Source organism: Schistocerca gregaria, chromosome 6 (assembly GCF_023897955.1).
Source record: "Schistocerca gregaria isolate iqSchGreg1 chromosome 6, iqSchGreg1.2, whole genome shotgun sequence".
Classification (NCBI taxonomy): domain Eukaryota; kingdom Metazoa; phylum Arthropoda; class Insecta; order Orthoptera; family Acrididae; genus Schistocerca; species Schistocerca gregaria.
In genome coordinates, this window is record NC_064925.1 from 291,144,250 (window position 1) to 291,158,353 (window position 14,104).

Genomic DNA, 14,104 nt, shown 5'->3' on the forward strand with positions numbered 1-14,104 from the left:
TTAGAGGATCAACCGTTTACCCCAAGAATTTCGTGGTTTCGACGAATTGTTGTTGAGATTTAAGGTCTGCAAGAGGAATTTCTTCCAGTGCCAGGATTTCATACAGACGGTATTTACAGAGGGAAAGTGGAAGTCGTTGCCTGTACTCCTCGAGAAAAGATAGTAGGTACCGCGATGGTCCGATAAAGGTGTACCCAAGCCTATATTAAAAATCCAGACTTTTAAAAACTCCCTAATAAAGTGAGTTAGGCGGCCTTATTATCACCATCTTACAATATGGCTACAGTAAAGTACTTCCCACAGAGAGTTATCCATGGTATTGGTTGGCAAGGTGGAGAGATGGTTGACTTCAGAGTGATGTCTACAAAGTCACATTGGACCTTTCTTAGTAATTACTGCGACTGAAGCTACCGTACCAGCCCCCAGTGATCATTCATTCTATCGCCCTGCAGACACTAATAGAGGATATTGACCTGTAGCTGGAAGGCGGGTGTTTGTCTGTACCAGATTAGTTATAGGGATTACAAATGCTTCACGTCAATGTATAATAAATGTGCTATCTTTCTAGGTACGACTGTGAGTAAGGGAGAGAAAATGTTTGTCATCAGGAGATAGTTGTTGTAATATCTGAATGAATGTAAATTTCCTAAGGTCCAAGGACAGAGGAATGTGACAATGAGAAGATATGCTCAACTGACGCCTATGGTTATGCTATTTCTGTAAATGAAATGTCACTAGACTATGCCCATTTGACTGTAGAATGCGCTGGGGGTTTTGTGGAGATGAGGAATCGGGGTTGTGTGCTTGTTTTCTACTGTAAGCCCTTTGTCAGTAAAATCAATATTCTAGCGTTCACGATTATGGAAAATGAAAGAGATCTCCTGTGCTCCACCGCTCGCTGGGGAGGTATGAAGGTTTGAGAACTCTGCAGAGTGCTAGACCAAGATATTGGGGACAGAAACAGAATCCACTATAATATCGTTTACAATAGTCAGACCAGGTATTGGAATATAGGCTTTTTTGGCAGCAACACAACGATGTTGATCCCAAACGACAGAAGGGGGGGGGGGGAGGCAAAACAGTTAAGAAAATTAGCAAAAGAGATTCAGGAAGCTTTTCTGCTAAGTCTGAGAATTCTAAAACTCTCTGTATTCATCTGATTGTATCGAACACAGACTGTTCTCCATTGTAGGGTGGTGCACAAAGACATGGAAAGTACATCTCTGAATGAAAATCGCGTACCGCCATTACTTTGTCAACCAATGGACCGCGCATGAAACTTTCGGCAGCGGAGAGGACGACATTCGCAAGATATCCTGATGCTGTGGAATTTCTGTTTTTCATAGGTCTCCAGTTACGAGTAAAGCTCCATTCGGCTTTAGAAAGCTACTAATCGTCTTATGCATGAATTGTGCGTAGTTTAGGAAGCGAATTACATACTGAAACTTGTCGCTCGACTCTCTGTCTGAGACGCAAATCACTCGAGTTGGCGTGCAAGTTGTGAGCGAAGAATTAGATATACAGAAGCGACAATGAATGTATGGTACCGGAAAGAAAATATGTGTTCACGTGTGTTGAGGAAAACTATATCAAGCTGGTTCAGAACATCTGCCAGGAGAACGCCTCTGGGATGGGATGCAAGGCAATGGAGTCATCAAGTAGCAAGAAAGATGTCTGGAACTGGGTGATTAGTTGTAACATGTCTGCCCAGGTAACAACGACTGACAGAAATACATACAATCAGAAAGGATATATAACTGCGAGTAGACGAATACGAACAGCAATAGCTTGCATCTGGTTCTTCAACAGAACGATCTGGCTATGGACATCGTCTCAGATGAACGTCTTTACATCCCTATGAGCTGAAGTTTCCTCCTCAGGAAAAACGTCGTAACACTCTGAGATGAAATATGAGACATTGAGGCAATGTTAAGGTTATATTTCGTCTTTTGCAGGCATATGAAAGACTGAAGATTGTGAATGTAATACCAGCTGTGGTTTGTGCTCTATGTGGACCATCAAGCGTCTGGGCAGTAAGTCAGTGGAAGCAATTTGATATGCAATGGGTCTCTACATAAATGTGAGGAGCATAGCTTTCAACAGTTTTTAAGCTGATATGTACTGTCAAACTTGATTAGTAGGCTCAGTAAAATTCTTCCAGGTCTGTGACTGCTCTGTCATTGTGGTCGAAGACCCAAAAGAATTTTATTGACTATCACATTTTATTGACTATCGCTGAAACCTACGCTTACATTGATTAGCAGAGTCCCATTGCATAGGAATTAGCATGCCTCCAAGGGGAACGCAAATTGTATCCTTAGTTTACAATGAAAGGATTTAAATTAAGGAGACTCCTACCATCATCTGCATGTGACACTACTGATGACCAAGGTACAGCTGAAAGATTTGTTATTTCCTTGTTTTCTTTCCATGTTAGTTTGTAAGGAAGAGATTTAGAGGACTGGTTTGGTGTGTTCATTGTGACAGTTTCCCATGATTGCCAGCATCTCCGATGGAGCGCCACTTAGTTCCCACACAAGAATATTAACATGCCTTAGGTGACTTGTTCATACCTCAAGTCACATACTCTGAATTCCAGACAGAGGAACCAGCTGGAGTTGGGAAGGTACCAGTTCAAGTTAACACCCTTCGCTGGGTACGTATGTCAACCCACATGCTGGGCATTGTACGTCACACAGTCACACTTTGCACATCGAACATGTGAGCTGGCCTTCAGAAGCAGACAAAAAGGAATAGAGCTGTAAAAAAATCAGACCTCAAACACAGAAGAGGAGGAAGGATGTAGTTAATCAATAGACAAAGAATGAACAGAAGAACAGCATGGAAACAAAAGAACAGACTTGCAGCACAGAAAAAGGAGTAGTACTGGTAAAGCTGAGGCCCCACGATCGCCAAACACTTACTCACAAAAAGAGTTAGATGAGAAAGGGAGGGGGAGATGTACTAGTGTAAAGAAACAGTGAAGGCGAGTCCTGAGTCATCCTTGGACAGCTCATTTGTAGAGAATTTGTCCACGAAAGGCAAAGGTCCTAGGTTTGAGTCCAAACCCGGCATACAGTTCAATCTGCCAGGAAGTTTCAAGAGGATTCAAGTTACAGTAAGAGAAACCAGTTACTGGGTCAAAATATGTGCAGATCACAAGCGTAACCTGAGCTGGTAGTTTTGAAGAAAAGGACGAATTAGCGAAGGACATCAAGACGTATCTGCAGCTCCCCAGTGACTATTGAAATCTCAATGAACGTAGCATATACTGAGGTACAGAAAATGTTGTCAATCATCTCTTCTCACATCGAGCAAACCTTTGTAGTTTGTTCCAAAATTTCCAGGATGGGGTTAACGTTGCTCTTGGCCATCTTGTGCACTTGGTGTGGCGAAGCTCAGGCTGAAATAATGCTGTTGTCACTATTCACCTCATAATGTGCAACAACAAACAGATCTCTCACTCTGATGGCTATTGCTCGCCCAGATTACCATTTGCTAGCAGCTGATTGAGAATTTATTGGCTATCAGTGAAAAGTGGACTTTCTTGGCAGATTATTTTCTGAAGGTACATATCGAATCTTAGACAGGATAAGACTGCTATGATGCTATTAACAGTATTCAGTTCATAATGAGCAAAAATTTTGGTCCAATGCTGCTAACCAATAGTAACTGTAAATTACTCAAAACTGTATCACTTAGACGTTTCCACGTACTTATGTATGCACTATTTGAAAAAATATGTCATTGGTTTTTATTATAATGTTCAGTGGTGAATTCTGCTCAATGCCTAAGCTGTTTGAGTGCTCATAACATAAGATAGAAATCACATGTAATAAAAAATTGGGGTGGTGTGTTTTGAAACCTCATGTGCAGAAACTGTGCGATACAATGTCTTGTTTAGTCAAGAAGAAAATTAATTTCAACCTGTCTTAAACATCAATATCATAAGCACTGACTGTGCATCAATCCAAAGGGATACTGGAAATATCTTTATCTCGCCCTTCAGTGGCAAACACTTGTTTTACGCCAGTAACACCTGTGAAATATGTGGGACACGGGAATTTCAGTACAACACAGTTTCGAAACAACACCATCAAGAGTACCAGGATGAGCAAATGACTGAAAGAGAAACTATGTTTGTAGTTACAAAAAGATTACAGAAAATATTTTGAAAACCTAAAATGACCCATCAGATACAAGTGACACATGAAAACTCACATTCTTCAACTCATATCTTGGAAAATCAATTAAGGGTATTGAGATGCGATGAATCAATGTTTTTGAAATAATATTATTCTAACTCTTGCGTGCAGTAATATAAGTATAAATTATGGATGCCATTGTTCAAGAATATTTTCAATTATATATAAGGTATTAGTTTAACCAAATTGCAAGCAAGAAAAGTTATTAGGCCACCTATATCAGAACAATTAAAAATCAGCGAATTCTAAATTACTGCATCAGCATTGGGATCCTCTATCAAGTAGTACCTCAAAAGATATTGAACGAATTGTACGATGTGGTTTTAGTATCGTAATGGATTGGAATGGGCCATGTAACAGAGACGTTTGGCTAACATAAATGGGAATCGTTGCTAAACAGAAGTCATCGCTCTTGAGAAATCTTGATGGGTAAATTTAAAGAATCGTTATTTGAGGAAGCTGCATTGGGTCCTCTGTGTTATACCTGCATAGGGATGGTAAGAAGAGTATAAGATATATTATGGTATGTACTCTATTGGAGAATGGAAATTGTTCCTGTTGATATGAAGTAGCCTTCACAGTGCACTTTGTAGCACCTTGTTGAGTATTGCGTGTCCAGGGACGATAAATATCACTTTGAGAATAAATAATCATCTGTCAGACTGTATCGACTCAACTTGATCATTGGTACGATTCATGTTACATAATATTGTCAAAAATTAAACTGACTGGGGGATTGTGGTATCATCAGTAACATCATTTTCCTAGCTATGCTTTGCAATATGTGACGCTTAGTATCTGAGACAAAGTGAGAAACATTTTGTCTATTAACGAGACACGACCTCTTTATCTTCAAATGTTGCTATGACTTCCACTCCCGATGGTGATGAGATTAGAATGTCAGAACTGGTGCTGCAACATGGCTAAATAAAGTGGCTACAGGTAAAAACCGATGAATTTTGTTTTATTGTACTAAAGATACAATTAAAGAACTGCCTCAGGACGAAAACAAAAATTAATAGAGACTTCACATTAATTTTAATGAATTGTGCACACCACGAAACACTGAATAATTTGTGGAACCCCTAAATCAGCCAACTTTTCTCATTTGCTGCATTTCTAGTTCGGCATCACTGTCAGTCAAAAAGACTTCAGAACACTAGTGTTTCTTGTCAGGCCACTGTCAACCTTACATTTCTAACAAGAACAATATTGTGTCTAGTAACATTGCAGGTATTACGTTATAAATGCCTTATTATAAATGTCTGTTTGTTTCGAAATTACTAATGAGACATTACCTTTCCTATTCTGGGGGTGCATATAACTTATCAGAGCTGGAAAGCTGCAACACTTACATGAGAAGTATTCAGTAGCCTTGTTCAAACGACTGAAACTGAATAAAAATTATTTTAATGAGTCTACTCAACAACTCATCTAGGTAATTTACATGTAAAACTGTGGAACTGCGCACAGTCCATGTTTGAAGTGTACCAACTCTAGACAACATAAACATCAGTCACATAGATAAGTGCATGCTGAAAAGTAATGCCTTCACATTTTTTATTCGAAAACTCTTTCTGTAAATAAAACAAACATTATAAACATCCTACATCTTTCTTCAGTTAAAACTTCTGGGCTGAGAGGCCGTAGTCGATGTATAAAATTTCCACCTGACGCTTCGTCTCCATCTGCGGGAGACATCTTCTGAGGTAGTCCGGCTACTGCCACTGGGGCTCCAGGTACTCTAGCATATATTGAGCGCATAGAGGGCACCATTATTCGTTACGTGATGCAGACGGTATGCCTATCTTTGGAAGGCGTCATCATTCTCGATTAAGAGTAATCGATATTTTGTCCAACTTTAAAACTTCCTCTTTCCTATTAAAATTGTTATGGTGTTTGTGAATTTCTATTACTTCTCTATACATGCGTGCAAGATAATGGGATGTTCGTGCTAGAACGCTCGTCTCATTAAATTTAATTTCATGGTTCCCATCTCGGAAAACATGTTCAGCTACGGCCGATTTTTCGATGTGCCCTAAGCGACAGTTTCTTATATTCTCGGCTAAGCGGGTGTTCACACTTCTTTTCGTTGTTCCAATATATACTTGTCCACAACTGCATGGAATTTTGTATACCCCAGGTGTCGCTAGGAGATGTTGGGCGTCTTTTGCAGTTCTTAAATATTTCTTAATCTTCTTGGTGGGTCTGAAGATTGTTTCGATCCCATACTTGGCCAGAACTTTCCCGACATGATCCGTAACCTTATTAATAATGGTAGGAAAACTTTTCCAAGAGGTGGCCGTTGTTGCTCTGGAGTTCTGGCTTCTTTTCTTGTTTGATGGAGGGCTCGATCAATTTCCTTGCTGGTATATCTGTTTTTGATTAAGGCTCACCGTAGGTGATTCAGTTCATCTTAAGATGAACTGAAGTATGTGTTGTATGCTGATGAGAGAAGGGAGGGGGTTAAATGCAGTACCAGCACAGAGCCTGCTCCTCATGAATAGCACCAAGGGAGCCACAAAGGCTTATCATCCCAATCGACAGAAGGATCACAACTAAAAGAGACATATGCCCTCACTTCATGAGACACTGTGGCAAGGTTTGATATTTAATCAAGGACATCGACACAAAGTCTGGTGATCAGGAACTTCGTATGTCATCTCTCCTCCCCTCCCTGGCCAAACTATGGTTCTGCAATAGCTGTTTCAAAGGAGTCTTAGGCCAAAAACCTAATATGAGAAACACCAAAGACGAAGTTCTCAGTGCTCTACCGGAAGAGTTTTCAGTTATAAAACATCACGAACACGAACAGTATGAAAAAGAAGCAAAGAGGCTTAGCGTTTTACCTCAAGATACTGTAACCTTTGTTAATAACAGTTCTGTTGTTTATGTCTGTAGAAAGTGCGGGAAAAACACAAACAGTGGTGTAACCTGTTGCGAGTGCGAAAGAAAACATCAGTCTAAAACTCCCGACCATGTTCCAAAACTTTATATTTTAGGCGATAGCCACAGCCGCGGTATTGTCTCACGCATAAATAAAGCTTCAAATGTGAAATCGACGAGCTTTGTAAAGCCTGGGGCGCCCCTCTCAGAAATAAGAAAACTAGTTTTTTCTGAAGAAATAAAAAATCTGTCTTCGAAAGATTTTGTTGTCCTCTTTGGTGGATCTAATGACATTTATCAAAATGATACATCTAAAGCCTGCTGCGAATTAAACACGTGTTTATCTGAACTAAGTCATACAAACGTTATCCTCGTAAATATACCACAAAGGTACGACTTGATGTCCTGGTCGTGTGTAAACAAGGAAATTAGTGCCGCCAATGAACTTTTTTTCCAGTATGTGCAAACAATATAGAAATGTTTCTGTTGTTAATATTAATACAATTGGACGCAGATTCCACACTACTCACGGGCTGCACTTAAATGGCCTTGGAAAGCAACTCATTACATTAAAGCTAATGGAAATTATTCAGAGACTGCAATACTTACCAACAACATCATCAGTGGTACCTGTATCATCATCACAGAAAGTATCTCTAGGAATGACTAATGCAGAATCAGATACAGTAACAGAAAATGCAGCAGAAGTACCTAAAGAAGCAATACTAACAGAAGTAGAATCAACAGCAGCGTGAGAAGAACCACGTTCAGTAACAGCAGAAGTAATTCCTCCAGCATTAGAACCAGCTCCTACAGCAGTAACACCATCTCCCTCACCAGCAGTAGCAGCACAAACTTCTCCACCAGCAATAGCAGAAGAAACACCATCAGCAACAACAGAAGCAACTCCTCCAGCAGTAGAACCTGTTCCTATAGCACCAGAACCATCTCCCACACCAGCAGTAGCAGAACCAGCTCCTTTACCAGTAATAACAGAAACAACTCCTCCACCAGCAGCAACTAAACCAACTTCACCAACAGCAGAAATAGTACCAGCTCCTCCTCCATCACCTTCAAGAGTAGCAGAAAAGAATAGACCAGTCGCAGTAAGTAAAGTATCATCTTTGTCTCATGATGAAGTGATACCAAATGATTTGGGACAACATGTTCCTATAAAACTTGTGGACAGTGAAGTGAAACAAACTTATATCCGTGTTTCAAACAGACCCAAAAAATTACCAAAGAGAAATGAAGATTTTTTATGGTTTATCCCAAGGAAGTCCAAACGCCACCTAACATAGATTCCAGGGCTAAAAAAAACAATTAAATGTTCTCCATCGCCCCATAATACTGTAATTCTCCCCTCCTGTGACAGTAACTCTATCTTATTTCTGCACTTAAATGTCAGGCCTCTGAAAAATAAAGCTGATGAGCTTGGTATACTATTAAAAATTAACAAAAGAATGATTTTATGTATAAACGAACATTGGTTAAAGGAAGAGGATATAAAACTGTATGTACCATCGGGTTTCAGATTAGCTACGTACTACTGCAGACCCGGTGAATCCTATGGGGGTTCATTCATATATATTAGCAATGTTCTAGACTTAAGGTTTTCTGTTCTTGAAGTTAGTGACCTACGCATTAAAGGTGTTTTTGAAGCGCTGCTTTTTTTATATCTAGTATACAGCTCATAACTGTGTCTTTATATCACACTCCTGAAAGTAATGTAGAACAATTTATAGAACATTTAGAAAAACTTGTGATCAGTATACAAAAATATACTAAATACAAAATTTTAATCTTTGGGGATCTAAACATAGACATTAGGAAAATGACAGCCAGAAATGTTAATTTAGTAAATATCCTATAATCTCTTTTGTGCTAATGAAAGTCCTACAAGGCACTCCTCTTGTCTTGACAATCTAATAACAAATGTATACAAATGTGATTTTGAGCTAGGCTTATTTAATGTCGATTACCTGTCAGACCATAGAGGTATATGGGTGAAACTAATTACTAAAAAACCAAAAGAAGACGAGGAACAAACTCAGTGTGTCAGACTATCTACAGATACAAATATTAGCAAGTATAGAGAAGAACTTAAGTCTATAGATTGGAATACTGTTATACGTTCCTCCAGAAATGTTGATGAAGCCTTCAGCACATTCCTCAAAACCATTTCTGAAATCTTCCATGCATGCTGTCCACTGGTTAAAAAACAAAAAAACAAGAAATTTAGGAAACCTAGCCACTCAACTTTACAGATGTGGTTTTCACCCCAATTACAAAAACTGAGACTATTGGTAATTACTTGTCATGATAAGGTCAAAAAGGGAGCAGTAGATAAAGAAACTTACAAAAACCTGAAAAGAAAATATAGATCTGAAATTAAAATAGCCAAGTGTAAGGCAAATGGTGATTTCATTAAAAAATCACACAATAAATGTAAGGCTGCATGGAAAGTAATAAAAGCAGAGCTAGGTATGGATATAAACTACAAAGACAACACAAATGTTGCTAACATCACTGCTGATGATTTCAATTACTTTTTTTGTCAACTCTGCCAATGTTAGCCTCCCAACCCACAGCAACCAGAATTCCAATTCAACATATAAACCTATTTCTCACCCCATATCTGGCAGAAATTTTCAACAAAACATTACAAACATAGTGTCAGCTTGTAAATGGAGAGAAGTACAAGTAACTGATATAATTAAAGCAACCTCTAAATTAGGATACTCTAGATCTGAAGATGTGTATGGCCTGTCAAACTATGTAATTAAAAAAGTTGTAGATCTCATATCATATCCTCTTTGCGTACTGATAAACTGGATGCTCTCGAGTGGACACTTTCCAGAATGTCTAAAAAGAAAAACAGTTGTCATACCATTATACAAAAAGGGTCACAAGTCCTGTATCAATAATTATAGACCAATTTCACTTGTGCCTATTCTCTCAAAAATAATAGAACATTGCATACTGCAGCAAATATGCATACACCTATCAGACAATAATATATTAAATGATTCTCAGTATGGATTTAGGTCAAACATATCAACAGTCAAAGCAGTTGAAAACCTTATCTCTTTTGTACTAAGCGCTTTTGATTCAGAATTATCTGCTGAAGCCATTCTAATTGACTTGAGTAAGGCTTTCGACTTAGTTAACCACAAATTATTATTAGATAAACTGTGTTGCTATGGAACCAAACACTTGGAACTCTCACTAATTGAATCATACCTCAGCAATAGAAAACAAATAGTAAAGCATAATGACCAACAGTCACAGACTTTAAGTATAAAACGAGGTGTTCCGCAGGGCTCAGTGCTTGGCCCTCTACTATTTATATTGTTTGTAAATGACTTTCCGAATAACTTACCCTGTAAATCTATCCTCTATGCTGATGACACAACATTAGCTAATTCTGGAAAGGATATAAAGAAATTGAAGGAGGAAAGTGAAGAGTGTCTCAAAATGATTAATATCTGGTTTAAAGCTAATGACTTATCTATGAACCATGAAAAGACTGTCAAGATAATCTTCAGTTTATGAAACAGTAACACGGAGTTATCACCTGTTAAACTACTAGGAATACACGTTGACTCAAAATTAACTTGGGACACACATACAGATTATGTATGTCGAAAGCTATCACGAGTTATCTACCTACTAGCCAAACTACACACATGTGTTACACAAGATTTATTGCTTCAGTCATACTATGCCTTCTTTCATTGCCATCTACAATATGGCAGGAGCCAAAAAAATTTTCACTTGGCAGAAGAAAGCAATTAGCAATCAATGTTGTCAGAAGTATTATAGCTAGTTGTACATTATATAACAAAAATATTACATGGAGAAAAAAATGACAATGTTGTATCCTATTAGCTTATAGCTAGCTGCCTCTACATCCATAACTATACATAACAATAAGCCTTAGTTTATCAATAAATTAGATCATCTTTACAACTATTCTGAAATTCTTCTATACTGTAGAAAGTATTTTTCTTCATCCACACTTTGGTTTTAGTTTTGAAAATATCCATTGAAACTAATTGAGCCTGTACGGGTAAAGTGTTGAATAATTTTATGCCTATATATTCATATTGGTTTTTCTTAAGCCTGGTTGTGGGTATATCAATCATATTTGTTTGTTGAGTATTGTGTTGATGAACTGATTTCCTTATAGTGTAGTGGTTTAAGTTTTCTTTTATGTTTAATAGTCAACAATATATGTAAAGAGATGGGACTGTGAGAATTTTTAAGTCTCTAAAATAAGGTCTACATGAGGTCTTGTTGTCAGTGATTTCGTAAAGACGTCTAATTGCTTTCTTCTGCCAAGTGAAAATTTTTTTGGCTTCTGGAGAGTTACCCCATAAAAGAATGCCATATTGTAGATGGCAATGAACGAAGGCATAGTATGACTGAAGCAATAAATCTTGTGTAACACATGTGTGTAGTTTGGCTAGTAGGTAGATAACTCGTGATAGCTTTCGACATACATAATCTGTATGTGTGTCCCAAGTTAATTTTGAGTCGACGTGTATTCCTAGTAGTTTAACAGGTGATAACTCCGTGTTACTGTTTTATAAACTGAAGATTATTTTGACAGTCTTTTCATGGTTCATAGATAAGTCATTAGCTTTAAACCAGATATTAGACATTTTGAGACACTCTTCACTTTCCTCTTTCAATTTCTTTATATCCTTTCCAGAATTAGCTAATGTTGTGTCATCAGCATAGAGGATAGATTTACAGGGTAAGTTATTCGGAAAGTCATTTACAAACAATATAAATAGTAGAGGGCCAAGCACTGAGCCCTGCGGAACACCTCGTTTTATACTTAAAGTCTGTGACTGTTGGTCATTATGCTTTACTATTTGTTTTCTATTGCTGAGGTATGATTCAGTTAGTGAGAGTTCCAAGTGTTTGGTTCCATAGCAACACAGTTTATCTAATAATAATTTGTGGTTAACTGAGTCGAAAGCCTTACTCAAGTCAATTAGAATGGCTTCAGCAGATAATTCTGACTCAAATGCGCTTAGTACAAAAGAGATAAGGTTTTCAACTGCTTTGACCTAAATCCATACTGAGAATCATTTAATATATTATTGTCTGATAGGTGTATACATATTTGCTGCAGTATGCAATGTTTGCTTTCCACAAAGTCCGAAATGAAATTGCAACGGAATCTCGGTGTCCGCACTCCTCTTACACAGTTTCACAGACTTCGCAGCACCACAGTCCCTCCTGTTGTCGTCCGGCAGAAGTCCATATTTCCTGCAAAAAAAGTCAAACATTTGTCTACACTAAATATGCATGGAATTAGTTTTCCATGTGAGGCAATCCGCAGAAGAAACTTGAGAGCACACATTACACTCGCTATGAAGAGAAACTGTCACAAGCAATTATGGCGGGAATGTAATGTACTCAAACTGAAGAAACAACGCAAAACTGATGCAAATGACGATCACAAGTAATTTATCATAACGCGCGCCACTAGACTTCCATAATCGATTTAGTATCGCAACTTCGATATGTATCGTTTGGAGGCCTCCAACTTCGATAGGCAATCATTCTTGGAATTTACCCAAATTCATTTAATAGCAAACCACCACAAATAACATCACCAATAAAGACAAGGTTCAGCCATGGTTCATTGTCAGCTTCCTTGGATCAAATGAAGTTTATTGAGTTTCCGCCTTGTTAGTAAAATGAAACACCAGTTCCAGATTTTAATCGTGTGTTTTTCTCCCTGGACTCAGTATGACAAGCACAAAAAGATATAATGATGAAGTATGTTCAACAGCTGCCAACTGATATCAACTATTTGCTATACATGAACAAGACAAGAGCGTGTAAAAAATCAGCTAAATTTTTACATTCAAATATTTACATATACTTTTACATTTTTCATTATCGTCATGTAAAACTGTAGTTTTAACACGAAAAGAAAAATTTGTAATAAATTTGTACTGAGAAATCTTGTAATTTGTTGAATATAGCCAAATTTAACAAGAAAAGTTATGATATAAAAATATCAGAAATTCTGGTTAGTAATGAACTATTGCCTAAATTTATAGGAGTAACTCAGAGACAAAAGCAGCACTTCCAGTTAAGACACTTTCGAACTAAAAATAGGCACTCTGTTAATTTTCTGTCTAGAAAATTGTGTCTTGGAATAACAATAATGAATTTGGGAAGTACTTGAGATGAAGCATGTCTGGATACTTAGTCTCCCTTTTCTTTCCTATTCCTTTCCTGGAAGAGAAAAAATCTAATGAACAGGAGTACCTAACGTTCCATTTCTATCTTGTGAATATATAACTTCATCTATAACTTCTTTCCTGTGTTTCAATATGGAAAAGTGCCTGCCTCAACACCTGGCAAATTATTCAGGTGACAGGAATCGTAATATCAATGATACAAAATTACCGATATGTACCTATGGCCTATTTTAGCAAACGTCCAGCTTCGATTTGAACAAGATACACCATGTTGACATCTAGTAAACGAAGTAATCCTATCACAACATCACCCAAGTTTCGTAAAACAGAAAGGGACTGAAGGTAAATCAGAGGAAGGAAACGTGAGAAAGATAGTAAAAGACACGTTTAGAACAGTTTCTTCTATTTTACTTCGACGAAATCAGAATGAGACACATTGCGTTCAGTATACGTAATGTCTCAGAATAATTAAGTTTTCTAATTTCAATAGAACCAAGTTTTTTGGGTGCGAATATAATATTGAAAGAAACGATATTCAGTGATTAACCATTACACATAATATCAAAAGGATACTTGAACTCCACTATATTTTCAGGGACTGTGCTGTTTTCACTTAGATAGGGCGTAGAGATAAAATCTTCTGAGAGCAAAACCTCTTGAAGTTCCTCTTCGTCTTCCTCCTCTAGGCCATAACTACTCTCCTCTTCCAAATTTTCGCTTGAAAATGACTCATCGCCATCTGTAGGTAGTTCTTCTACATCACTTTCAGTTGCATCCGACATT

The 14,104-nt window shown here is 37.7% G+C and overlaps 1 protein-coding gene across 1 annotated transcript in view; it reads right to left on the reverse strand.

Moving 5' to 3' along the window:
- Window positions 1-14,103, reverse strand: part of LOC126278856 (cilia- and flagella-associated protein 44-like) — a 577,958-nt gene extending 563,855 nt beyond the window's left edge. Inside the window, exon 1 of the mRNA XM_049979132.1 lies at window positions 13,895-14,103. Within this exon, the coding sequence (XP_049835089.1) occupies window positions 13,895-14,103 (209 nt within the window). The remainder of the gene's footprint in view (window positions 1-13,894) is intronic.
- Between the last annotated feature and the right edge of the window lies 1 nt (window position 14,104).